The 27,410-nt window shown below is 45.6% G+C and overlaps 1 protein-coding gene across 4 annotated transcripts in view; it reads left to right on the top strand.

Annotated features, from left to right (window-relative positions):
* The first annotated feature begins 342 nt into the window (after positions 1–342).
* LOC137095069 (YTH domain-containing family protein 2-like) overlaps positions 343–27,410 on the top strand; it is a 74,156-nt gene continuing 47,088 nt past the window's right edge. For 3 of the 4 annotated variants that reach the window (XR_010908779.1, XM_067461278.1, XM_067461279.1), the window contains exons 1-3: positions 470–588; positions 801–825; positions 5,429–5,508. Coding sequence is in view for 2 of the 4 variants with exons in the window: in XM_067461278.1 (XP_067317379.1) it covers positions 562–588; positions 801–825; positions 5,429–5,508 (132 nt within the window). In the remaining 2 variants the exon portion in view is untranslated. Of the gene's footprint in view, positions 589–800; positions 826–5,428; positions 5,509–27,410 lie in introns of all 4 variants that reach the window. The other variant, XM_067461280.1, reaches the window with a different exon arrangement.

Consider the following 27,410-nt stretch of genomic DNA (forward strand, 5'->3'; position numbering starts at 1 on the left):
GATTTATAGTTCACCTACAGTCAAAGAGCATTCTGAACCCCACCGATAGAATTGGGCCAAACCTCCATGTGGGCCACAGCAACGCGAGTTCTAAATAAACCCAGTCGAAAGCATAGAATGTGTAGAGTTATTCTGCCTTGATATTCTGGATCATATAACTGTGTGGAAGGGCTTTCGGGGAACTGGGCTTTGCACCCACACCCTGGTCGCGGAAAAAAGGCTGGCCTCGTTCGGACTAATTCTCCTCCTCCTCACTTCCGCCTCACGGTATTCCCGTTCCGTCACGCGAGACCGGCCAGGCACTCTTTCTGCGCCTGCGCGCGGCCTCTCACCGAGGGCCTGCCTCAACTCTCTCTCTCGAGGCTAGGAAAGGGCGCGAGATCCAGCGTGGTGGCGTCACCGGAGGGGGCGGGGCCTGCCAGTCAGCGGCCGCCAGGAAGCCGAGAGCGAGCCGCGCGGTGGTGGGCCTCGTCTTCCTCCTTCTTGCTCCCCGGACAAAGCCACCGACTCTGAGGCTGCAACCGCCGCCCCTCAGAAAGCCTCGCTGCCAAACGCGGAGTCATGTCGGCCAGCAGCCTCTTGGAGCAGGTAAGGAGAGAGCGAGGGCGGACGGGCGGGGAGGGCCCGGCTGCGGTGCGCCGCGCTGGGAAAGGCCCCGGCTTCGGGCCTAGTGAGCAGCGGGCCGGCGGGCCGGCAGGATAGGCCTCCCTTCTCGGAGGGTTACAGGCCTAGGCCAGCCGGGCCTTCTCTTTCCTCACAGCTCCTTCCTTTCTCTCTCCCTTTGCCGCCGCTGTGCCCAGAGACCCAAAGGCCAAGGCACCAAAGGTGAGTGAATCGGGGGAGGGGGAGCGGGGGGTGGAAAAGGAAATGGGGAGGGGGAGGAGGACTTCCGGTTTGTCCAATCGCAAAGGAAAGCCGAGCGCCCCCAGTGAGAGAAGCAGCAGGGCCCTTCCACACAGCCACGCGACTCAGTTCATCAAGGCAGGTCATCACCCACAATATCTGCTTTGAACTGGGGGCCCTCCCGCACAGCTGTTTATTTGTTGTGTCAGGGACAAACCAAACAGTTGCATTGCATTTTTTAACAAACAGACAAAGCACAAAGTTTGCAAGCTTGGTAGTTGATTAAATGTCCTTTGACCAGTATCTGACCACTTGGAGTGCCTCTGGTGTTGCCACATCGTGCATGTGGCAGGGCACAGGTTGCATTGCAGCAGGTGGTCAGTGGTTTGCTCTTCTCCACACTCACATGTCGTGGATTCCACTTTGTAGCTTCATTTCTTAAGGTTGGCTCTGCATCTCGTGGTGCCAGAGCGCAGTCTGTTCAGCACCTTCCAAGTTGCCCAGTTTTCTGTGTGCCCAGGGGGGAGCCTCTCATCTGATATCAGCCATTGATTGAGGTTCTGGGTTTGAGCCTGCCACTTTTAGACTCTCGCATGCTGGGGTGTTCCAGTGAGTGTCTCTGTAGATCTTAGAAAAGTATTTCTTTATTTAAGTCGTTGGCGTGCTGGCTGATACCGAAACGGGATGAGCTGGAGATGTCACTGCCTTGGTCCTTTCACTATTGGTTGCTACTTCCCGGCGGATGTCAGGTGGCATCCGCCGGGAAACTGTACCGGCTAATCTGTAATTTCTCCAGTGGTGTAGGGTGCAGATACCCCGTGATAATGCGGTATGTTTCATTAAGAGCCACATCTACTGTTTTAGCGTGGTGAGATGTGTTCCACACTAGGGACGCGTACTCAGCAGCAGAGTAGCATAGTGCAAGGGCAGATGAATGCAATATTCCTGCTTCTTGGCAGGGGATTGGACTGGATGGCCCACGAGGTCTCTTCCAACTCTTTGATTCTATGATTCTATGTTTTCACTGTGTCTGGTTGTGATCCCCAGGTTGTGCCAGTCAGCTTTCATATGATATTATTTTTACACCCACTTTTTGCTTGATATTCAGGCAGTGGGATTTCTTCCCAGGTAATCCTCAGAGCTCGGGATGCTTGTTTGTTCTTAAGGTGAAAAGCACATGTCTGCGTTTTAGATGGATTAGGGATCAGCTGGTTTTCTCTGTAATAGGCAGTAAGAGCACCTAGAGCTTCGGAGAGCTTCTGTTCAACCATCTCAAAGCTCCCTGCTTGAGCAGTAATGGCACAGCTGTATCAAACTCACATTGTACTGGGTTATATGGCAGTGTGGACTCAGGTAACCCAGTCCAAAGCAGAGGTTGTGGGTTGCCTGTCTTGAAGTTCTGAGTTATATGGCTGTGTGGAAGGACCCTCAGTTTATGGCAACCCCATGGAGTTCATAGGGTTTTCTTAGGTAGGAAATACTCAGAGATGGCTCTCCTTCTCCACTATAGCCTATCTAGCACCTGTTTTCATTGACAGTCTCCCATCTAGGAACTAATCATGGCTGATCATGCTTAGTTTCTAAGGGAGCTTCCACACAGCCCTATATCCCAGAATATCAAGGCAGAGAATTCACAATGCCTGCTTTGAACTGGGTTACCTGAGTCCACACTACCATATAATCCAGTTCCACTTCAGTTTTCTACAGCTGTGTGGAAGGGGCCACACTCTCTCAGCCTCAGAGGAAGCCAATGCAAGGGGTCATGTCTGATTTTGGGTCTCCAGATGTTTTTGAAGGACAACTTCCATCACTCCCATGCCTTGCAGTCATCAGCTCTTTTGGATGGGATGTATAAAAATGTGGCATGTTCCAAAAGAGTTTGTTGTCCTTGTGACTTGGTCTCCATTGAAACATTTTGCCTTTCTCTATTTGCATGCCCCAAATGTGATAAGATATGGTTGAAATACTTTTTACAGTGTCCTCAATGGCAAGGGTGCTATAAAATTCCATATCATCGTACAGCCCTAACTCCTGCAGTTCCCTCCCTAAAAACCCTTTGGAAATTATTTTTAAAATCAGTTTTCACACCACTTCCCAGAAAAAACACTACTCCTGTCTCAATCAGGATGTCGTATGTCTATGGAATCTTCTTGGCTAAAACTGCATGCCTAGGGCTCTTACAACTTGTGCCTTCAATAAATGCATGAGTTCCAATCCACTAGGTTGTTTCATGGTAGAAATAGACAGAATGCACAACTAGTTGGGGTGTGCAAGACTGAGGAAGCAGCTATGGTTCTGCAGCTGTGGGTAGGAAACCCTAGCCCTATACCAGGCAAGTGCCAACTTGGGCCCTCCAGGTGTTTTGGACTCCAAAGCCCATAATTTCTAACAGCGATAGGAGTTGGAGTCAAAAACATCTGGAGGACCCAAATTGGCCCAGGGCTTGTGTGTCTGTTTGTCTGTCTATCTATCTATATGATATAAAAAAAATTAAACACAGGCTGATTTTCGTTTTTGTGTGGAGCACACCAGAAGCTTTCTTCTGCAGAGTCCACTGTAAACACTAGGCCTGGGTAACAACGGAAAAATTTGTTTCTAAAATTGATTCGTTTTTTGGGGTTTTTTGCGTTTCGTTATTTAAAATAATTACAAAATTTTCTTTTTAAAAAGTTCGATATTTATGAAATTTCGTAAATGTGAAAAAAATTACAAAACATTAACGAATCGATTTCCGAAACAATAACGAATCGATTCGTTAATGGCGGACGCGACCGCGTAATACGCTAAAAAACCTCCAAAAACTTCTGAAGCTTCCCTCTCCCTCTGTTGTTGACTGTTGGTGTGATATTATAATTTTTTTTCACTAATTAAACAAAAACCTTGCCCCAGACATGCGGAAATAATAACGAAACGACCTCAGAACAATAACAAAACGAATGCAATAACGAAATACGAAGCATTTACAAAATGTGTTTAAAAATTCGTTTTTTAAAAAAATTGCTCCAGAATGGTTCGTTATCGTTTTGTAATTAAAAAAATTAACGAATTATTAACGAATTACGAATTAACGAAACAAAACCGCCCAGCCCTAGTAAACACTGTACATTGCGTAAATGGCTGCCATTCAGAAGCCTGTTACTGTTAGCTGGTTTTCCATGACCCCAGCGTTGAGCTAAAAATACCCCATTTGGGATCAAGACCCCACAGCTTAAGGGCCTTTTTACACTACTGTATAAAATCCAGATGATCTGCTTCAAACTGGATTATATGGAAGTGTGGGCCCAGATAAACCACAGCAGATCATGTGGATGATCTTCTTTGATAATCTGGATTATATAGCAGTGTAGAAGGGGCCTAAGAAGCAATATTATGTACTAGAATGTTCAGAACCACAATTCCTATGTGCTCCAACTTGCAGGACCAAGTCATGTAGTTCAAAGCTACATCTTAGAGCAGGGTTCCTGAACTTTTTCAGTTACGGAGCCCTTTTTGAAATGAAGGTTTCTCGTGAAGCCCCAAGAAATGTTTATTGTTAAGTTTTATCTGTCTTTGGCCTATTCTACACTGTCATAAAATCCATATTATCAAAGCAGACAATCCACATTGGTTTATATGTGCCTACACTTTCATATGGAGCCCCCGGTGGTGCAGTGGGTTAAAGCACTGAGCTGCTGAGCTTGTTGATCGAAAGGTCGCAGGATTGATTCCGGGGAGCGGCGCGAGCTTCCGCTGTCAGCCCTACCTTCTGCCAACCTAGCAGTTCGAAAACATGCAAATGTGAATAGATCAATAGGTACCGCTCCGGCGGGAAGGTAACGGCGCTCCATGCAGTCATGCCGGCCACATGACCTTGGAGGTGTCTACGGACAACGCCGGCTCTTCAGTTTAGAAATGGAGATGAGCACTACACCCCAGAGTCAGACATGGCTGGACTTAATGTCAGGGGACTACCTTTACCTTACACTTTCATATAATCCAGTTCGAAGCAGATAATCTGGATTTTATATGGCAGCATAGAAAGGGCTTATATTCTATGAGGCACATTACATACGATATGTATACAGAAGTATGAATAAGATATGAAACAATAGTAAAGAAGAACTGGAGACACTATTACTCATTATTTAAATTTACAAAATGATATGATATAACTAAAATGTTTGAAAAATGTCACAATGTTACATGTACACCCAAAGTTAATGTGAACAATGTAACATCTTGCGGCAGGGTTTAGTAGAGATTCCATGAAATCTTCCTCGCTATTATTCCCTCTTAATCTCTGGGTTGAATTTTTATAACAAACCAAAGAAGCTTCCCATAGACGTTCTTCCATTTAATTTACTTGAGAGTTCATCTTAGGGCACCATTTGTAAATATGCATTGACAGGGATCAGAATCGAGTTTGAAGTAAAGAAAAGTGATCATGTTATTTGCTCATGAGAAGCACTAGACAGAACCACCACTAGTGAGATTAAAGGAAAGTTTCCCCCCAATAAGATGCATCTTCTCTACAAGATATCTTTAAGAAACAAATATAATATGTGTATTGATACTGAATTATTATTTTTATAATTTTTGTCTTCAGTGCAAAATGGATCAGTACATCAGAAAGATGGATTAAATGATGATGATATTGAACCTTACTTGAGTCCTCAGGCCAGATCGGTGAGTGCTAAAAATGTACCCATCTGTTTACTAATAGTGGGCAGTCTAGCTTTCATATATAATAAAGATTTTCTTCTCTCCCAAAAATCTTCTCAAGGTGTATTCTCAAAGAATGAGATAATTATTATACTGAATAATAATAATAATAATAACAACAACAACAACAACAATTGGAATTCTGATCTGTCTTTTTACTGGGATCAAGGCTATAATAATTGGGATGCTTTCTATTACAAAAATTGCATTTATCGTATTTAGATTCACTGATTGGTTTATATACTTAGAATTGTTGTCCGGACTAGCTAAACAGACCTCTTCTAAATACATTTTATCCAGAAATAATTGCTAGTGACTTCTTTAAGATTTACTTTAAACTCCATATATTTGAATTTACAGTTTAAATCAAAGTATTTTGTCTTATTTGGTTGTCAGTCTTAACCTATCTCTAATCACACCTATGATGGCACACTGGGAAGATTAAGGAGAAAACTAAATGTGCCTGGCTATTTTCCCAGTGACCATCGGTATGCCCTAATTACTATAATGTCCCCAAAAATGATACTCTAAAAACAAGATTAAATTCAACAATTGTTTACTTGTTTAATCAAGGTATAAAAGTACAGTTTGATTATGATGGTGTTAGAACAGTGAAATATAAACTCTGAGGTAACAAACTACTATAATTTCTATGAGGTAAATATAACTATAAACTATGGGGAATGTATGACTATAACTATTCTATGAGGTAAATATTATCTTTATTACATCTACTATAAACTCTAAAGCAAATATGTATTATCTATGAACTATCTATCTATAAGGCAAATATAAACTATCTATCTATGAAACATATAAAATCTATAAACTTTGGCAAATACAACTATTCTATGAAATGTGTTATCTATGAACTCTCTATCTATAGGGTAAATACTATCTATTCTATGGCAAGTATGTGATAAGGATGGCCTGTACGGATTGCTAGGCCAGACCAGACACTTTCTGGCAACTATCTATAAACCATAACCAACAAAGAATGGGATAAAAAGTCTTTCTGCCAAGCTCTGAGTCAGAATGGGCTGAAAACTGAGCTCGGCCTCTAGGGGGATCCTAAACTCCTACTCTAAAACTCTAGTAGAATGGAACAGTCTAACTCCAGGGAAATAATACAAGGCCGAGACATCACACTCCCCGCACAAATTTGGAACAAATTTGCATATACAAACTATAACAAATCACTTTATACAATAAAATACAACAAACTTTAAACTGTGAAAAGACTTTGGTAAGTTTCAGTCTTTCTGTTGGAGTCCGTCTTGATTGGAGTCTCCCTGCTGTGGTCATCCGCACTCGGGCCTTCTTCTTGGGTGACACCCATAGGCCAAAAGTTCCAGGAAGCACTTTAGTCCTTTAAAACAATGTGTCATACCTTGACGTCCTTGTGGGGGTGCTGTCCAACCTTTCTTCTCTGGAGTTGACTCAGGAAGCTCTGGAAAGGTCAATGGTGTGTTGTCCTTTGGAGAACCTGGGTCTGCGAGGCATCCGGAACCCGACAGCCAGCTGGAACGCAGCAACCTCCGAGCAGACACCCCTTGGGAAGCGATGACCTCAGCGGCGACGTGAATCCACTGACTTGCCTCAGCACAGGAAATGCTCTTGTTTCTATCTGGCCTTTTGCTGGTCTCACACGCCGTGTTCGGCCCCAAACGAATGGAATCCTGGCAAGCTGACTCTTTGAGCAATGCCTTCTTGTGGGATGGCAATGCTGCAGGGGACACTGCCTCTGTCGCCTTAACCTGCTCAGAATTGCAATGGAGTGCTTGAGCACCAGAGCCCAGAAAATCTGGGTTGCAGCCACTGGAACATGAAGCCTCTTTCTCAACAGTTTTGGCAAGCAGCACCTGCTGTGAGTGTGGAAGGCTAGGATTGTTTATTGCCAAAGCTTAAACAAGACAACATTTGTACCAGTGTTTTTTGTGTTTCTTCTATTACCACTGCCATTTCATGCCAGTATTAGGAATTCTTTCCCCAGAACTCCAGATGGGGAGAGGGAACATCAGAAGCAAGTTCAGAGAAAAAAACAGCTACACTGTGGATTTTGTTTTTATGTTTTTAAACTGTATACTGTTGTTTGTTATAAGTTGTTGGAAACCGCGTTGAGTCGCCGGCTAGGCTGAGAAACGGCGGTATACGAGTATAGCAAATAAATAAAATAAATAAATAAGGCTAGGTGGAGTGCCAGATGTATCACTGGAGTCAAGGGCTGATCTCACTTCGTCAGGCTTATTGTCTTTAAAGAGAAGGGGAGCTATCCAGCTTCCCTCTTCCAACTGCACTGCTTCTTTGCTTGGAATGTCCATAAATCTTTGCTCTTCTTTGGAGAAGCTTAAGTCATCATCCCTACAAGCAGATTCAAAAATTGACGAGTTGTCAATGATCGAACTTGAACAGCAAACACTGATTTGGCTTAAACAGCTTTGCAATTGTGTAGGGCGTGACATGGAAGATTTGCTGTTGTCCTTGCAGACTGGCCCTATGATTATCCACCCTAACGAAAGCTTCTGGGCGAGAGGAGCTCCTGGGGGACCTTTTATTTGATCTAGGATTTGAAATAAATCCGGGCAGTCTGAACCTAAAAGGAGAGCTATGTCAGCCTCTATGTCTAAGTCAGGGATCTGACTTTTAAGTCTCTTTAAATGAGGGTGACTCTCAACCACTGATATGGTGATTATTTGACCTTTGTTCCTTGGTATGATGGAACACTCAAGCAATGCAGGCAACTTGAAACTTGTCTTGCTACCACACGGGGAGATGGTGAAGCCTGATGTAACTCTTCCCTGCAGCTTCTGTTGGCCAGTGCAGGTGGACATTACGTACTCTATAGTTTTGGCTTTGATGTTGAACATATCAAAGAAACTAGGGGTAGCTAAAGACGCATCGCTCTGGGAATCGAGGGCAACATAAAGTCTCTTCTTCAGTTGAGGCTTTCCTTGAGGGAAAACCTCAGCCAAACAAATCAGGTGGCAGATACCTTGCTGATCGGAGCTCTGACATAGCTTGGTGCAAGCTACAGCAGTCTTATTTTCTTCCTTGTGAAGACTAGGATCAGGCTTGGTTGCAGAGCCCGACCCTCCCTCTTTAGAGTTGACTGCTTTACCCCTGGCTTTGTAATTGTGCATGGCAGTGCAATGTTTTGCACTATTGCACTCCGTACATTTTACTGTAGACTTGCAGTCCCTTGCAAAATGTCTTTGGGAACTGCAACACCTAAAGCAGACTTTGCCTTTTCCACGATGGCAACTCTTTCATCGTAAGACCTTTTAGCGAACTCGGTGCAGTCTGCAAGACTATGGGGCCTTTTATGTAGAGGGCAAAGAATTTCTTTAGTCTCTGGTCCACACTCAATAACTTCTGTGGACTTAACAGAAAAGGCAGACCTTTTGGCATCACCTGGCAGGTTCTTCTGAGCTTCGAAAGACCTTTCCTGTCGAGGGCCTTGGTAAAGAGTGGGAAATCCTGTTTGAGGATAATTTCTTTCCCTTGCAGCTCTGTTTACAAATGCAACAAGGTGTGCAAAAGATGGGTATCTTTGCATATTCTGCTCTTTATAAGTGAATACTTCTTTTCCCCATGCTTCTTGAAATTGGAAGGGGAGCTTTTGCAGAATTTGCCTCTGAGTGATGTATTGGTTTAGACATGCCAATCCAGGGAGCTGTGGGTTGGCCATGGCAGATTCTAACTCCACTAACAGGTCACTTAAATCCCATAGTTGCTTACAGTCCTTGAGTTTAAGAACTGGAAAACTATGAAGTCTATTTAGGAGCGAAGTCTCTATTTCAGAGGAGGCCCCATATCTCTCTTGCAGTCATGACCAGGTGGAATCTAGCGCCCTTTCAGGGTCTGATACATGAGCGGCATAGACTCTCTGAACTTGTGGCGCAGAAGTTGGACTCAGCCAAGAAATGAGCAAAGTAAGCTCCTCATCAGCAGATAACTGTAAATCTTTTATAGCCCTTTTAAAGGTTGTCTTCCAAAGGTGGAAGTCTTCTGGCCGGTCTGAAAACTTTTGAATCCCCTTATCTTTTAAGTCTCTCTTGGGGCTTTTGAAGAAAGAGGGGTTCCAGGCCACAGATGGCATGGAAAACATTTGTTTTGGCGCAGAAAAGACTGCTTTTTCCCTCCCTGTGCTTTCACCCTGACCCAAAGGAGAATCACCTGAGGCTATGGTTTGATTGGGGAAGGAACTCTGGACATAAGGTGCATTGTCCAAAAACTCCATTTTAACTTCTTTCTCAGGTTTGGGGTGAGGGAGGGACCAGGTGGCAGGAACAGGGGAACAGGTGGAGAGCATAAAGGACTGGCTCCCCGCTGTAGACTTCTGTGCTTTGACAGGACCCTCATCTTCATGAAAGACTGCTACTAATGGCTGATGGTTAAGCTGAGGTGCAGATCTTTCCCCCTCAGCATTAGGCAGATCCTCTATTGTGTTGGTATAGATAGGGCTTAGCTCTTTGGTGGTGACATCTTTGTCAGACAGGAGAAGAAATGACATCTTTGATTCGATGTCCTCCTGAGGCAGCAGCCTAACATTTTCAGGAATCAACTCATCCTGAAAAGCTTTGGCAAGAATTTTTGCCTTAACAGCAAGCTTGGCAGCTTCTTTAGCTTTTTCAGTTATATTTCTTTTGCTTTGTAAAGATGTTAACTGAGATTCCATTTCAGCTTGCTTATTTATTTATCGTGTCATCAGCAACCATTGTATTACAATTCTAACAGAGCAAAACAAACACAGAGATTAAAAAGAAAAGGAAAAAGAAGAAAGAAAGAAAAAAAAAAACCATACAGATTTTGCAAATTTGGTATTTGGTTAAATGTCCTTTGACCAGTATCTGGCCACTTGGAGTGCCTCTGGGGTTGCCGCAAGAAGGTCCTCCATCGTGCATGTGGCAGGGCTCAGGGTGCATTGCAGCAGGTGGTCAGTGGTTTGTTCTTCTCCGCACTCGCATGCCGAGGATTCCACCCTGTAGCCCCATTTCTTAAGATTGGCTCTGCATCCCGTGGTGCCAGAGCGCAATCTGTTCAGCGCCTTCCAAGTCGCCCAGTCTTCTGAGTGCCCAGGGGGGAGTCTCTCATCTGGTATCACCCATGAATTGAGGTGCTGGGTTTGGGCCTGCCACTTTTGGACTCTCGCTTGCTGGGGTGTTCCAGCGAGTGTCTCTGTAGATCTAAGAAAACTATGTCTTGATTTAAGTCGTTGACGTGCTGGCTGATACCCAAACAGGGGATGAGCTGGAGATGTCTCTGCCTTGGTCCTTTCACTATTGGCTGCTACTTCCCGGCGGATGTCAGGTGGTGCAATACCGGCTAAGCAGTGTAATTTCTCCAGTGGTGTGGGTCGCAGACACCCTGTGATAATGCGGCATGTCTCGTTAAGAGCCACATCTACTGTTTTAGTGTGGTGAGATGTGTTCCACACTGGGCATGCATACTCAGCAGCAGAGTAGCATAGCGCAAGGGCAGATGTCTTCACTGTATCTGGTTGTGATCCCCAGGTTGTGCCAGTCAGCTTTCGTATGATGTTGTCTCTAGCGCCCACTTTTTGTTTGATGTTCAGGCAGTGCTTCTTGTAGGTCAGGGCACGGTCCAAAGTGACTCCCAGGTATTTGGGTGTGCTGCAATGCTCCAGTGGGATTCCTTCCCAGGTAATCCTCAGAGCTCGGGGTGCTTGTCTGTTCTTAAGGTGAAAGGCGCATGTCTGTGTTTTAGATGGATTAGGGATCAGATGGTTTTCCCTGTAATAGGCAGTAAGAGCGCCCAGAGCTTCGGAGACCTTCTGTTCTACCATCTCAAAGCTCCCTGCTTGAGCAGTAATGGCACGATCATCAGCATAGATGAAACTCTCTGTCCCTTCTGGCAGTGGCTGGTCATTTGTGTAGATGTTGAACATGGATGGAGCAAGCACGCTCCCCTGAGGCAGGCCATTCTTCTGTTTCCGCCATCTGCTTCTCTGGCCCTGGAACTCAACAAAAAAGCTCCTGTTTTGTAGTAGGTTTCCTATGAGGCGGGTGAGGTGGTAGTCCTTTGTGATATTATACATTTTTCTCAGGAGGAGGCGGTGGTTCACAGTATCATAGGCTGCTGACAAGTCTATGAAGACAGCTCCTGTGATCTGCTGCCTTTCAAAGCCATCTTCTATGTGCTGAGTCAGGTTCAGCACTTGCGATGTGCAGCTTTTGCCTTTTCTGAAGCCAGCTTGCTGTGGGATCAAACAGGGGTCTATATTTTCCATAATTCTATGCAAAATAAGTCTCTCCAGAACTTTGTAGAGGTGGCACAACAGGGAGATTGGTCTGTAGCTTTTTGGGTCATTACGGTCTTTGCCTGGCTTCAAGATGGCGATGACTCTTGCTTTCCTCCAGATTTTGGGGATCTGACAGGATGCAGTGCAGTTGTTCATCAGCTCCAGCAGCCAGCGCCTTGCTTTTGGACCAAAGTTCTTGATTTGTTCCATCCGTAGATCATCCAAGCCAGCTGCTTTGCCATTCTTACATTTGTTGAGAGCCATGTCCAATTCAGTAGATGTAAAAGGTTCATGGAGGTTATTGTTCTCAATCTCTGGTTGTCTGGCTATTGGTTTCTTTCCTACTTTGGTGGCAAGGTTGGGTTTCCCATTCTTCAAGAGTTGGTGTGCTATCTGATCTGCCTTTATGTTGGCATGGGTATTAGTTTGTGAGGGATCGTTGCTCAGCCGTCTCAGCAGCCTCCACGCCTTCTGGCTGCTCCTGCCCATGTCGACCTCTGTGATCAGCTTGATCCACTGATCTTTCTTGGCTTCAGAGATGGAGGACACAATGCTCTGCGCTGCCTGAAGAGTCTGCTCGCTAAATGGGTCTTCGTTGTGGAGCCTGTAATAGTTTTCCAACAAGGCAGCTGTTTCAGGAGTAATGCCCTGGAGGTAGTGGGTTCTGCAGCCTCTCGGTATAGAGGCCCGTGAGCAGGTTTTCACTATTTCAATAAAATGTTCATATTCCTCAGGGATTGGTGCGACTGATGTGATCATGTCGTCTAACATGTCTGAGAATTTAGTCCAATCTGCCTTTCTGAAGTTGTATCTTCGTTTAAATCGAACTTCCTGAGGCCTTATTGTTGGGAACAGTTGGCATATTATTGGTCGGTGCTGTGTGTTTGGGATTGGTGGTCCCACTGATTTGGTGCATTGCTGTACGATGCTGTCGCTCACAAATAAGAGGTCTGGGTTATAACCTCGGTGCCATCTCCCGCTGTTGTAGGATGGTGGGAGCTTGCTATCATGGATGAGTGATAGTTTGTGCAGTTCAGACCAGGACAGGACAGCCTCTCCATTTCTGTCCTCTTGGGCATAGCCCCATACATGGCTATGGCTGTTGAAGTCACCAATTACTACCGCCCTTTGGTGCCTGTCAAAGTTCTCGGGGGAGGAGAAGCAGAAATCTTCATTTGGGGGCTTGTACGCAGAGGTGATGGTGATGTTATTAAGCTCTACTGTTAGAACCTCGATATTGTTTTCTTCAGTGTTGTGGGCACTGCTGACTTGGAGGCCTGGTTTGATGAAGATGGCGCTTCCATACTGCGCATGTGGTCTTTCTGCTGCTAAGACCATTCCTGGAACTTTGGGTCGTTTCTGTTGTTCATCCCTGTGTGTTTCTTGGACACACAGCACATCGCATTTCTTATCTCGGCACAGTTCATAGAGCAGTAGCTCTTTGGCAGCTGACATGCCTTCGATATTGATTGAGATTATTGTCATGGTTCAGCTTGCTGTATGGCCTGCTTAGCTTCTATTTGAGAGAAGTCTAGCTCTTTGGCAGCCATAGTCGATTCAGCTTCTGCCTGCAAGATTTGCGCCTTGAGCTTCATCCTCTCAACTTCTTTGAAATGTTGAGCTGCCACAGAAGAAATCTTACTGTGGCAAGATGATGCAGTATTGCTGCCAGCACTGGAAGATTTATGCAATCTGTGTGTGAGAGAACTTTTGACACTTAAGGGATGCTGAGGGTAGAAACCCTTGCTGGACTTGGGGCTTCTAGGAGGGGATAAAGAGTAAGCCTCCCTCAGCTGAAATCCCTGAAGCCGAAACTGTGCAGCTTCAAGCACGGCATTAAACTCTCTTTCTTTACTTTGATAGTCCAGTGATAATACTTGTAGCCTTGCTTGGGCATCATCATCATTAATGTTTGTAAGGACTTGTTGTTGCCTTTCTATAATAGTTTTCCAGAGTAAAAAACTATCCCGGAGCTCTTCCTTATGCATTGCTATTACCTCAGGGTCTCTGGAGGCCGACAAAGTGTCCATGCCATACTGCAGGTGTTTCCAAGCACTTTCTGCCTTCACAATTAAATGACTTTCCCTTTCCAGCATCAGCTGTAGGGCCTTCTCTGTGGGGTGCCTAATTCTATGTGAATGGGAAATGTGTACATGCCTGTCTGCACTTCCATCAGAAAGCCCATCGATTTTTGTTGTTCGCTGGTTGCCGAGGCAACAACTCTATGCAGGTGAAGAGGACAGTGTGAGGCAAAATGTTCACACAGCCTGCTATCACCACCTATGCTATAACAGCAAAACAACAATTTACTGGAATAGGTTAAAGAGTCTCCTAACTCCTTTTCCTCAGAAAAATGCCAGAACAGGCCCCAAAACACCTTTTCCCGCTCTTTCTAAACTATAAGCACAAATCCCATAGAACTCTATGTCTATTGGTGAAGGCAAAATGGCTGCCGCTTCTTTTGAGGGGACAATAAGGCTGTGATAGTTCTGATGTTACTATAGTAGGTTTAAAGGATGAACACAAAATGGCTGCCAAACTGTAAAAAAAAACCCTTTTGGCGCCAAATGCCCCCTTAAGACAAATAGCAGATGCTAGCCTTGCCCTTTTCACTCTCTGACAGGAAACAAGCCTCCAATATCTTTAAAAAGGGCAGGCAGGCAGCTTTTTTACTTTGAAAGCTGCCCCTAACTCTCCTAACATAAAGGTATTCAATTTAGCAACACTTCACCCAAGTATTCCTATAACTTTGATACACTTTCCAGTGGAAATGTGGAAACAAAGCCTTTTCCTCTCACACACACCCTGAGGGAGTGGGCTCTCTCCTTTCTTTGGCAAGCTAAAAAATGGCAAAGCCACACAGGTCACAAGCACTATGGAAGCTATGCCTTTCTCTCTTCCACACAAGGAGTGGGCTCTCTATTTTTTAACTCTCTATAAGCAATCCGAATCGACTACAAAGCCGATCAGGCTCCTTATCACTATGATGGCACACTGGGAAGATTAAGGAGAAAACTAAATGTGCCTGGCTATTTTCCCAGTGACCATCGGTATGCCCTAATTACTATAATGTCCCCAAAAATGATACTCTAAAAACAAGATTAAATTCAACAATTGTTTACTTGTTTAATCAAGATATAAAAGTACAGTTTGATTATGATGGTGTTAGAACAGTGAAATATAAACTCTGAGGTAACAAACTACTATAATTTCTATGAGGTAAATATAACTATAAACTATGGGGAATGTATGACTATAACTATTCTATGAGGTAAATGTTATCTATTCTTTATTACATCTACTATAAACTCTAAAGCAAATATGTATTATCTATGAACTATCTATCTATAAGGCAAATATAAACTATCTATCTATGAAACATATAAAATCTATAAACTTTGGCAAATACAGCTATTCTATGAAACGTGTTATCTATGAACTCTCTATCTATAGGGCAAATACTATCTATACTATGGCAAGTATGTGATAAGGATGGCCTGTACGGATTGCTAGGCTAGACCAGACACTTTCTGGCAACTATCTATAAACTATAACCAACAAAGAATGGGAAACGAAGTTCTATAACCAGCCCATTCTGGCTCTGAGTCAGAATGGGCTGCACCAACCGAACTCGGCCTCTAGGGGGAACCTAAGCTCTCCCCTAAACTTGGCAAAATGGAACAGTCCAATTGGGAAATAAACAGGCCGAGACATCACAACACCCATTATTTATCTTGTAGAGCATTTCTGTTACCTTATCTAAAGTGTAAATAGTATTTTAGTATATGCACCTGATTGTGGATAAATGGTGACTGCCTAAAGATCAAGTCTTCCAAAGATTCCAAGTTTTTTAAAGCCCTCCAAGAGGATCACACATCTATTTGTGATTCTAAACCATATTGCAATGTATTCAGAGATGCTGATTTACAACAGGTTAGTTGCAGTTTCAGAACAGTCATAAGGGTAGGTAAATTGTATTATGTATTTAGTCTTCAGAGAAACAAGAACCTAAGGAATGGTTGTGTTTGAATCAGGAAAATAGGTAGCAGATTATTTTTGGTGTTTGAAAAACATATTTTAATGCTACTGAAGCTTCAGCAAAATTAAGAGATAAAGGGATGCTCCAATTATATAAACCCACGCGAACTCAATACATGTCATACCCCATTCATGTAGCATGTTCATGTTTTCCTGAAACCATTCATGCCTTCAGCTATATTATCCTCTTCCCTACCTACCTTGGCTGTCAGGTAAATTGACTGCTTGACCTTTTTTGGGTGAAATGGAAGGGGGGGGGGGTGTTAGCAGCACACCTAGAGCACTTCTTTATTTGATCCTGCTTCGTGCCTTTGCATATATACACCTTAAGTGGAAAGAAGAAGTAGGTATTCCATCATGACTTGCATGAAAGGTTGCAGTGAGGAAGAAAAAAGGGTTGGATATATGACTTTAGAAGTTTCGAAGTGTAGTATATATTTTGCCATTCTATAGCATGGATTTCTTTGAGAATCTTATGAGAAATAAGAACCCCTTCCCAGAAACACGCAATTAAAGACAATCTTTGGAGTAATGGGATTAAAAAAAACTGTACCATGAACCTCCTAAAGCATGGGTGGCAACTGTGGAAAGCCAGGAGGGCCTAGTAATCCCCTCAGAAATCAGGCCTGATGGTTACAAAGAACCCAAATCATTTGGCTCCCATATGCTCTCCGACTGCTGAGGGGGACTTTTGCTGTATTTGTAAGTTCAGGAATGTATATTGTCAGATTATATGTCTCTAGAAGTCACATCCAGTTTTTGTCTGGTGTTTTAAAAGGCCATTTCAGTGCCTAAAAATGGCCCATTGGCACTAGACCATGGCAAAAAAGGCACCCAGAAGGCATTTGGAAGACAAAACTTGTTATCTAGAGAGGCCCTGAGGACCACAAAAAATTGGCTCATGGGGTTGCACTGCCCACTCTTTCTCCAAGCATCTTCACCATTCCTGAGGCAGAGGTGTCAAACTTGTCACCCTCCAGATGTTTCAGATGCCAACTCCCAGAAGCCCCTATTGCCAACTTGCCCAATGGCCAGGAATTCTGGGAGCTGAAGTCCAAAAAAACGGAGGGCCACAAGTTTGACACCACTGCCATAGAGGCAATATACCACAATATACCATACAGGATCTAGTAATAATTAAAACAATTAACTTTACAAATGTCCAATGTTGCTTAAATAACCATGTGTGCAGATGTAATAGATTAGCATTGTTTCATTATTCAAGGCCCTAAAATCCATTTTATGTTGTATCTAATTAAAACTCAGAATAGGAATGATTGAGGAAAGAGAGATAATCAGGTTTGCAGTCTGCTTGACCAAAGCAGATTACAATGTACTGGATGTTGTGAGTGTGTGTGTTCCTTCAAGTTGCCTATTGACTTATGGAGACCCCATGAATTTCATAGGGTTTTAAAGGCAAAGAATACTTAGTGGTCTTGCCAGTTCTTTCCTCTGAAATACAGCCCAAGGCAGGCCTGCATAACTTGGCAGTTGTAAGGGGCCGAGATTAAAATAGGCTAAACCTCTTCAGTCCACAGATAAGTTTTTAGCACCTCGCCCAGGGTTTACAAGAGGACACCTTTCCCTCAGAGCAAGCAGCAAAGTGGAATTGTCTCCATTTCCCCCTCCCCTCCGCATGTTGACAGATTGATTGAAAGAGTTCTTGCCTTCACCGTCCTTCCTTTCACTTTGTCTTTGTTGTATCCTCCTCCAGAGGGAAAAACTGTCAGCTCTATACTGTTCATTTCCCTTGTTTGTGAGGGAGAAACTTATCTATGCCATGAAGACCCCCGCAACAATTTCATGGTGAAGCTAAGCTTCTCCCTCATAAATGAGGAAAAAGAAAAACATGGAGTTGGTTGGGTTTGCTGCTGGATGAGAAGGAGATGACAGAGGTAACCCAGAGATAAAGAAAAGGGAAGAGTGGTGGAGACAAGAACCCCCTCAAACGGCCAATCCATTGTCATGTTTTAACATAACCTGGAGCCTAAGATTTTTACCCCCTGCCCAGAAAAAAGGTCCCATTCGACTTAAAATTTAATCCCCGCTCCCCACTACTCTAACCTAAGCCCAACAACCTCCTCAATCCATGTTCTAACTGATACCAGCACTTCCTGTTCCTCTTTGTCACAGGTTAGTTTAGTACCTTTGGTCCATAGAAAGGAAACTATGGAGGAGTGAATAATGGGTCCAATTGCTACTTTGCCAGAGCACTTTGTGTGACCTCTCTAAGGCTTAAGCTTGTGTGGACTGCCCCAAAACCTTGTGAGGGCTGCATCTGGCCCACATGTTGTGCCGGCTGGCCTACAGTATCTGGAATCATTTGAGGTCTCCCACACAAGTATTAGCCAGGGCTTACTGTCATTAACTTCGAAGATCAGACTGGTTTGGAGCCTTTAGAGTAATTAGGCTTTTTCCCGGAATTATATCAGCTTAGTTGGGTTTTTTCTCCTGTGCTCTTGTCTCCTTTTTTTTTTTGGGGGGGGGGGGTGGATTCAAAGGTGAGCCATCATTAGGCTCTTGTCTGCTTGACGCATGAGAATAGTGCATAGAGTTCCTTTTTATAATGAGCCAGACACTCATGAACTCCACAATTAGTATGATTTTTTCTTTTTTTTAAAAAAAATATTAGTTTTGTTGCATATACATCTATCTCAGTGGTTCTCAACCTTCCTAATGCCGTGACCCCTTAATGCAGTTCCTCATGTTGTGGTGACCCCCCAACCAAATTTGGCACAATTACTAGATATATCCAAATTTGAATACTGGTGGGGTTGGGGGGGGGGTTGGTTTTGTCATTTGGGAGTTGTAGGTAAAGGTTTTCCCCTGACATTATGTCCAGTCATGTCTGACTTGGGTGTGGTGCTCATCTCCATTTCTAAGCCAAAGAGCCAACATTGTCCGTAGACACCTCCAAGGTCATGTGGCCAGCATAACTGCAGGGAGCATGGTTACCTTCCCACCAGAGCAGTACCTATTGATCTACTCACATTTGCATGTTTTTGAACTGCTAAGTTGGCAGAAGCTGGGGCTGACAGCGGAAGCTCATGCCGCTTCCTGGATTTGAACCGGCACCCTTTCGGTCAACAAGCTCAGCAACTCAATCAAAGACCATTCTGAACTCCACCAACGATGTAATTGAAACAAACTTGGCACACAGATATCCCTTAACCAACAGAATATATTGGAAGGGTTTGGTGGCCATTGACCTTGGTTTTGGAGCTGTAGCTCGCCTACATCAGGCAAGCACTGTGGACTCAAACAATGATGGATCTGGACCAAACCTGGCAAGAATACTCAATCTGCCCAAATGTGAACACTGGTAGAGTTTGGGGAAATTAGACTTTGACACTTGGGAGTTGTAGTTGCTAGGATTTATAGTTCACCTACAATCAAAGAGCATTCTGAACTCCATCAAGCCACAAGGGAGCCTTCACACGAGCCCTCCTTGGGCTCCTCCACAGCCTCGCCATTTGGCGAGCGCGCAGGGGAGCCCAGGGAGGGCTCGTGCGAAGGCTGCCTCGGCTCCCTTGGCTCCCTTGCAGCTTTGCCATTTGGTGAAGCCGCAAGGGAGCCTTCACACGAGCCCTCCTTGGGCTCCTCCACGGCCTCGCCATTTGGCGAGCGCGCGGGGAGCCCAGGGAGGGCTTGCACGAAGGCTGCCTCGGCTCCCTCGAGGCTTCGCCATTTGGTGAAGCCGCAAGGGAGCCTTCACGAAGCCTCCCTCGCCTAGATCGCGCTCCTGCCGGGCCGCAAGGGCGCGATCTAGGAGAGAGAGGCTTCGTGCAAGGCTAGGCCCCGCACGAAGCCTCTCTCGCCTAAGCCGCGCCCCTGCTGCCCAGCTGGAGTGCGATCTAGGTGAGAGGCTTCGTGCAAGGCTAGGCCCAGCACGAAGCCTCCCTCACCTAACCCGCGTTCCTGCCAGCCGGCGGGATCGCGATCTAGGCGAGGGAAGTTTCATGTAAGGCAGCCATTTTGAGGGGGCGGGGCCAACCGAGGCCCCTTCGCGACCCCCAAAAAATGGCCCAGCAACCCCCCCGGGGGTCGCGACCCCCAGGTTGAGAACCGCTGATCTATCTATATCTATATATATAAATCTGTTAGGCGAGTCCAACGGGACAGCAAAACTCTTAAAAAAACCCACGAAACTTAACCAAAATTCTCATGCCCATAACACAACCCACAAGGTACAAACATATCTACTCAAAATGAAAAACAACACATTCACAAAACGGCAAAACAGCAAAGCTCAAAAAAACCCCAACTAAACTTAACCAAAATTCCCATGCCCATAACACAACCCACAAGGTACAAACATATCTACTCAAAATGAAAAACAACACAACAACACACTCACAAAACGGCAAAACAACAAAATTAAAAAAACCAACAAAACTTAACCAAAATTCCCATGCCCATAACACAACCCACAAGGTACAAACATATCTACTCAAAATGAAAAACAACACAACAACACACTCACAAAACGGCAAAACAACTGAGCATTCGCATTGGCACCCAGCCGCAAGTTCCCTGGCACGCACACAGTCTTCCGGCCAACGTTCCCTCTGTGGAAGCCATGCCCACTCCAAGCCCCGTCGCGCCGCTTCCCGCACACACACACCCCCTGCCGCACGCACACACACAATCCCACACTCCATCATTCCCCCCGCCACCGCACATGCACATGCAACCTTCGCCCCATCACTCCCCCCGCCACCGCGCACACACACGCAACCCCACGCTCCATCACTCCCCCTGCCGCCGCACACACACACGCAACCCCATGCTCCATCACTTCCCCGCCACCTCACACACACACGCAATCCCACGCTCCATCACTCCCCCCACCGCCGCACACACACACACACAACCCCTCTCCTCCCGCCGCCGCACACACATACACAACCCCACGCTCCATCACTCCCCCCACCGCCGCACACACACATGCAACCCCACTCCCCCCGCCGTCGCGCACACACACACAACCCCATGCTTCATCACTCCCGCCGCCGCCGCACACACACACACAACCCCACGCTCTATCACTCCCCTGCCCCAATCTTACCTCTTTTTACTTCACGCCACCTCCAAACCCCGCCCCGCCCCTTCCCGCCCTGTCAAAATCCAGGAAGGACAGGAAGGAAGGAAAGAAGGAAGAAAGAGAAAGGGAGATAAAGGGGGGAGGAAGGAAAGTTAGAGAAAGAAGGAAGAAGAAAAGGAAAGAAAAGGAAAGACGGAAGGAAAGAAAAGAGAGACAGCAGAAGAGAAAGAAAAAGGGGGAAGGAAGAAAAGAAGTAGAGAAGGAAGAAATGAGAGACAGGGAGGGAAAGAAAAAGGGGGAAGGAAGGAGAGAAGGAAAGAAAAAAGGGAATGAAGGAAGGAAAGAGGGAGTGAAGGAAGGGCGAAGATGTAGAGAAAGAGGGAGGGAAGGAAAGAAGGAAAGAGAGAAGGAAGAAAAGAGACCAGAAGAGAAAGAAAAAGGGGGAAGGAAGGAAGGAGAGAAGAAAAAAGGGAATGAAGGAAGGAAAGAGGGAGTGAAGGAAGGGGGAAGATGTAGAGAAAGAGGGAGGGAAGGAAAGAAGGAAAGAGAGAAGGAAGAAAAGAGACCAGAAGAGAAAGAAAAAGGGGGAAGGAAGGAAAGTGATAGAGAAGGAAGAGGAGAAGGAAGGAAGGAGGGAAAGAAGGAGAGAAAGAGGGAGGGTTGGCGGGTAAAGGTTGTTATTTCTATTATTATTATGCTATTATTCCTATTAGACCCTGGGGGAATGGGAGAGGTGTCAGGTCCCAGAGGCAATGCATTGCATTATTGTTATTGTTATGATGGTGGTGAAATAAAAGGAAATAAAAAGAGAAAGAAGGAAGCAAACAGGGAGGGAAGAAAGGCAAAGGGGGAGGGAATGAAGGAAAGAGAGAAGGATGAAACCAAGTAGTGAAAGAAGGAAAGAAAGAAAGAGGTAGAGAAGGAAGAAAGGAGAGAAAGGCGGAGGAAAAGGGGGAAGGAAAAGGTAGGTACCTCTCTTTCATAATAGTCCAGATTTCTACCTCAACTTTGATAAGTTTTACTATAGGCCACAGCAACGCGTGGCAGGGCACAGCTAGTCTATATCTATATCTATATATATCTATATCTATATTCTATATGTGTGGCGGTGTATGTGCCGTCTTTCTGATTGGCCAGCCTGAAAGTTCCAACATTCGGATTGGCTGCCGCAGTGGTGCTATTTGCATATGGTATCTGATTGGCCAGCTTCAAGAGGAGCCCCTGGTGGAGAAGAGGGTTCATGGCAGAAATGGGGCATGACAGAAGGAAATTTGCATATGGTCTCTGATTGGCCAGCCTCAAATCCAACATTCCGAGATGACAAAGAGAGGAAAGCAAAGACCGGGGGCTGGGTCAGAACACTACCAATACAGACCGAAATAGGCACACAGAGCCCCCATGATCCACTCTACATCCTACTGCAGTTTGGAGGAGTATGAACCATGGATGATGGGACTTGCAGTACCACCACTCACATTCTGAGACCGCTGTTAACCTCATCCAATGACTGATCAGGACCAAACTTCGCACAGAGACCTCTCATGACCCACTTTATGTCCTGGTGTGGTTTGGCCGGGGATGGACCGTGGATTATGGGACTTGCAGTACCATTGCTCAATTCTTCATACCACTGCAACCCTCATCCAATTACCAATAAATACCAAACTTGGCACACTGAGTCTCCATGACGCACTTTACATCCAGGTGCAGTTTGAAGGAGGATGCACCATGGACGATGGGACTTGCAATACCTGCACTCCCTTCCTAAGACCATTATAACTGCCAACAGTGATGGATCAGGACCACAATTTACACAGAGAGCCCGCATAACTCACTCTCCATCCTGGTGCGGTTTGGAAGAATTTGACAATGGATGATGGGACTTGTAGTCACTTCACTCACTTCCTGAGACCACTGAGACCCTCGCCAATGACTCATCAAGACTAAAGTTGGCACATGGAGCTTCAATGACCCACTCTACATCCTGGAGAAGTTTGGAGGACGAGAAACCATGGATGATGGGACTTCAAGTACCTCCACTACCCAAGACTGCTGCAAAACTCATCTAATGACCAATCAAGTTGGCACACAGAGCCCCCATGACCCACTCTACATCCTGCTGCAGTTTTGGAGAAGGGTGGACCATGGATGATGGAACTTCCAGTACCTTCACTCACATTCTGAGACCTCTGCAAACCTCATCCAATGACGGATCAAGACCAAACTTGGCACATAGACCTCTCATGACCCACTTTACGTCCTGGTGTTATTTGGAAAACTTTGGAGATGGATGATGGGACTTGCAGTACCTTTGCTCACTTCCTGAGACCACTGAGACCCTCGCCAATGACTAATCAAGACTAAACTTGGCACATGGAGCTCCAGTGACCCACTCTACATCCTGCTGCAGTTTGGAGGACAGACCATGGATGATGGGACTTCAAGTACCTCCACTCCCTTCCAAAGATTGCTGCAACCCTCTTCTAATGACCAATCAAGACCACACTTGGCACACAGAGCACACAAGACCCACTCTACATCCTGCTGCAGTTTTGGAGGAGGGTTGACCATGGATGATGGGACTTGCAGTACGTTTACTCACTTACTGAAACCACTGCAACCCAAATCCAATGACTGCTCAAGACCAAACTTAGCACACAAAGCCTCCATGACCCACTCTACATCTTGGTGCAGTTTGGAGGAGGACAGACCGTGGATGATGGGACTTCAAGTACCTCCACTCCCTTTCCAAGATTGCTGCAACTCTCATCCAATGACTAATCTAGACCAAACTTAGCACACAGAGCCCCCATGGCCCACTCTAAATCCTGTTGCAGCTTGGAGGAGGGTTGACCATGGATGATGGGACTTGCAGTACCTTCACTCACTTACTGAAACCACTGCCACCCTCATCCTTTTTAATAATCTTTATTCATTTTCCAAGAGTTAAAAGTTACAAAGTATACAAACATCGCGCATCTTCATCACATTCATCCACATGCATTAACTCCTTTCATTCGTGTCGGGGAGGGGGAAAGGGGTTAGGAATGGCAATACTGGGAAGGAAGGGGAAAGGGGGGGGGAGAGACATTCATGGTAGAGATTAGGGGAGTGGGGAAGGGGGGGGGGGTTGGGTGTGACAAATCTTCATACAAATGCTATACCTAAGCTTACCACACCATACTTTCCTATCAGTCCATCATCTAATTTAAAAGACTTCCCTTCCTTTGTATCCTCATTAACTTTTTATTGTGTGTCTTTCCGTCGCCCCTTGCCGGTTCTAGCCCGGAGATGGGGGATAGGAAATTTCAGTTTTGACCCTTCTGATTCGGGACTTTTACCATTTGTCCTCTTCCTTATTTTCCAAGGGTTGTGTTAACTGCTAAACACTGTTTTTCATAATCCTCTAATGCTTTCCAGTTTGTTTGTTCTATCGGAGATCCAGAGCTTTTCTTTAAGTAAAAAGTTAGCTTGTCCATATCCTTGATGTCTAGAAGCTTATTTAGCCATTGCACCAAGGTGGGAATTTGATCTCCCTTCCATACTTTCGCGAGCTCCATTCTCGCAGCTGAAGAGCTATAGTTGAGAATAATATCCTCATTTTTGTTCATTTTTGCCACCCTCATCCAATGACTCATAAAGACCAAATTTGGCACACAGAGCCCCTATGACCCACTCTATATCCTGCTGCTGTTTGGAGGAGGATGGACCATAGATGATGGGACTTCAAGTTCCTGCACTCACTTCCTGAAAACAATGCAGCCATTATCCAATGACCAATAAAGACCAAACTTGGCATACAGAACTGCCATTACCCACTTTCTCTAATAACCCGGGCAGCGCCGGGTCCCCAAGCTAGTATATAATAAAAGTCAAAGTTTGTATGCGACGTAGGGCAGAGGTAGGTAGGATGTAGGGCGGACGTGTTTGGCAGCTTTCTGATTGGCTGCCGCTGTGGTGCTATTTGCATATGGTCTCTGATTGGCCAGCTTCAATAGGAGCCCCTGGAGAAGAGGGTTCATGGTAGAAACGGGGCATGACAGAAGGAAATTAAATTTGCATATGGTCTCTGATTGGCCAGCCTCAAATGCAAGATTCCGAGATGAGAGAGGAAAGGAAAGGCCGGGGGCTGGGTCAGAACACTCCCAATACAGACCGAAATAGGCACACAGAGCCCCCATCATCCACTCGACATCCTACTGCAGTTTGGAGGACTATGAACCATGAATGATGGGACTTGCTGTACCACCACTCACATTCTGAGACCGCTGTTAACCTTATCCAATGACTGATCAGGACCAAACTTCTCACATAGACCTCTCATGACCCACTTTACGTCCTGGTGTGGTTTGGCCGGGGATGGACCGTGGATTATGGGACTTGCAGTACCATTGCTCAATTCTTCAGACCACTGCAACCCTCATCCAATTACCAATAAATACCAAACTTGGCACACTGAGTCTCCATGATGCACTCTACATCCAGGTGCAGTTTGAAGGAGGATGCACCATGGACGATGGGACTTGCACTACCTGCATTCCCTTCCTAAGACCATTACAACTGCCAACGATGATGGATCAGGAACACAATTTACACAGAGACCCAGCATGACCCACTCTACATCCTGGTGCAGTTTGGAAGAATTTAACAATGGATGATGGGACTTGCAGTCACTTCACTCACTTCCTGAGACCACTGAGACCCTCGCCAATGACTCATCAAGACTAAACTTGGCACATGGAGCTTCAATGACGTGGAGCAGTTTGGAGGACGACAGACCATGGATGATGGGACTTCAAGTACCTCCACTACCCAAGACTGCTGCAAAACTCATCTAATGACCAATCAAGAGCAAAGTTGGCACACAGAGCTCCCATGACCCACTCTACATCCTGCTGCAGTTTTGGAGAAGGGTGGACCATGGATGATGGAACTTCCAGTACCATCACTCACATTCTGAGACCTCTGCAAACCTCATCCAATGACGGATCAACACCAAACTTGGCACATAGACCTCTCATGACCCACGTTACGTCCTGGTGTTGTTTGGAAAACTTTGGAGATGGATGATGGGACTTGCAGTACCTTTGCTCACTTCCTGAGACCACTGAGACCCTCGCCAATGACTAATCAAGACTACACTTGGCACATGGAGCTCCAGTGACCCACTCTACATCCTGGTGCAGTTTGGAGGAGGACAGACCATGGATGATGGGACTTCAAGTACCTCCACTTCCTTCCGAAGATTGCTGCAACCCTCTTCTAATGACCAATCAAGACCACACTTGGCACACAGAGCCCCCATGATCCACTCTACATCCTGCTGCAGTTTGAAAGGGGATGGACTTTGGATGATGGGACTTTCAGTACCTTCACTCACTTACTGACACCACTGCCACCCTCATCTAATGACTGATAAAGACCAAACTTGGCACACAGAGCCCCCATGGCCCACTCTATATTCTGCTGCTGTTTGTAGGAGGATGGCCCATGGATGATGGGACTTCAAGTACCTTCACTCACTTCCTGAAAATAATGCAGCCGTTATCCAAAGACCAATAAAGACCAAACTTGGCATACAGAACCGCCATTACCCACTTTCTCTAATAATCCGGGCAACGCCGGGTCCCCAAGCTAGTATATAATAAAAGTCAAAGTGTATGCGACGTAGGGCAGAGGTAGGTAGGATGTAGGGCGGACGTGTTTGGCAGCTTTCTGATTGGCTGCCGCTGTGGTGCTATTTGCATATGGTCTCTGATTGGCCAGCTTCAATAGGACCCCTGGTGGAGAAGAGGGTTCATGGCAGAAACGGGGCATGACAGAAGGAAATTTGCATATGGTCTCTGATTGGCCAGCCTGAAATGCAAGATTCCGAGATGAGAAAGAGAGGAAAGGAAAGGCCGGGGGCTGGGTCAGAACACTACCAATATAGACGAAACTTGGCACACAGAGCCCCCATCACCCACTCAACATCCTACTTGGAAGAATTTGACAATGGATGATAGGACTTGCAGTCACTTCACTCACTTCCTGAGACCACTGAGCCCCTCGCCAATGACTCATCAAGACTAAACTTGGCACATGGAGCTCCAATGACCCACTCTATATCCTGGTGTGGTTTGGAGGACAGATCATGGATGATGGGACTTCAAGTACCTCCACTCCCCAAGACTGCTGCAAAACTCATCTACTGACCAATCAAGACCAAAGTTGGCACACAGAGCCCCCATGACCCACTCTACATCCTGCTGCAGTTTTGGAGGAGGGTTGACCATGGATGATGGAACTTTCAGTACCTTCACTCACATTCTGAGACCTCTGCAAATCTCATCCAATGACGGATCAAGACCAAACTTGGCACATAGACCTCTCATGACCCACTTTACGTTTTGGTGTTGTTTGGAAAAAATTGTGGAGATGGATGATGGGACTTGAAGTTCCTTTGCTCACTTCCTAAGACCACTGAGACCCTCGCCAATCACTAATCAAGACTACACTTGGCACATGGAGCTCCAGTGACCC

The sequence above is a fragment of the Anolis sagrei genome, chromosome Y (assembly GCF_037176765.1).
Source record: "Anolis sagrei isolate rAnoSag1 chromosome Y, rAnoSag1.mat, whole genome shotgun sequence".
Taxonomy (NCBI): Eukaryota; Metazoa; Chordata; class Lepidosauria; order Squamata; family Dactyloidae; genus Anolis; species Anolis sagrei.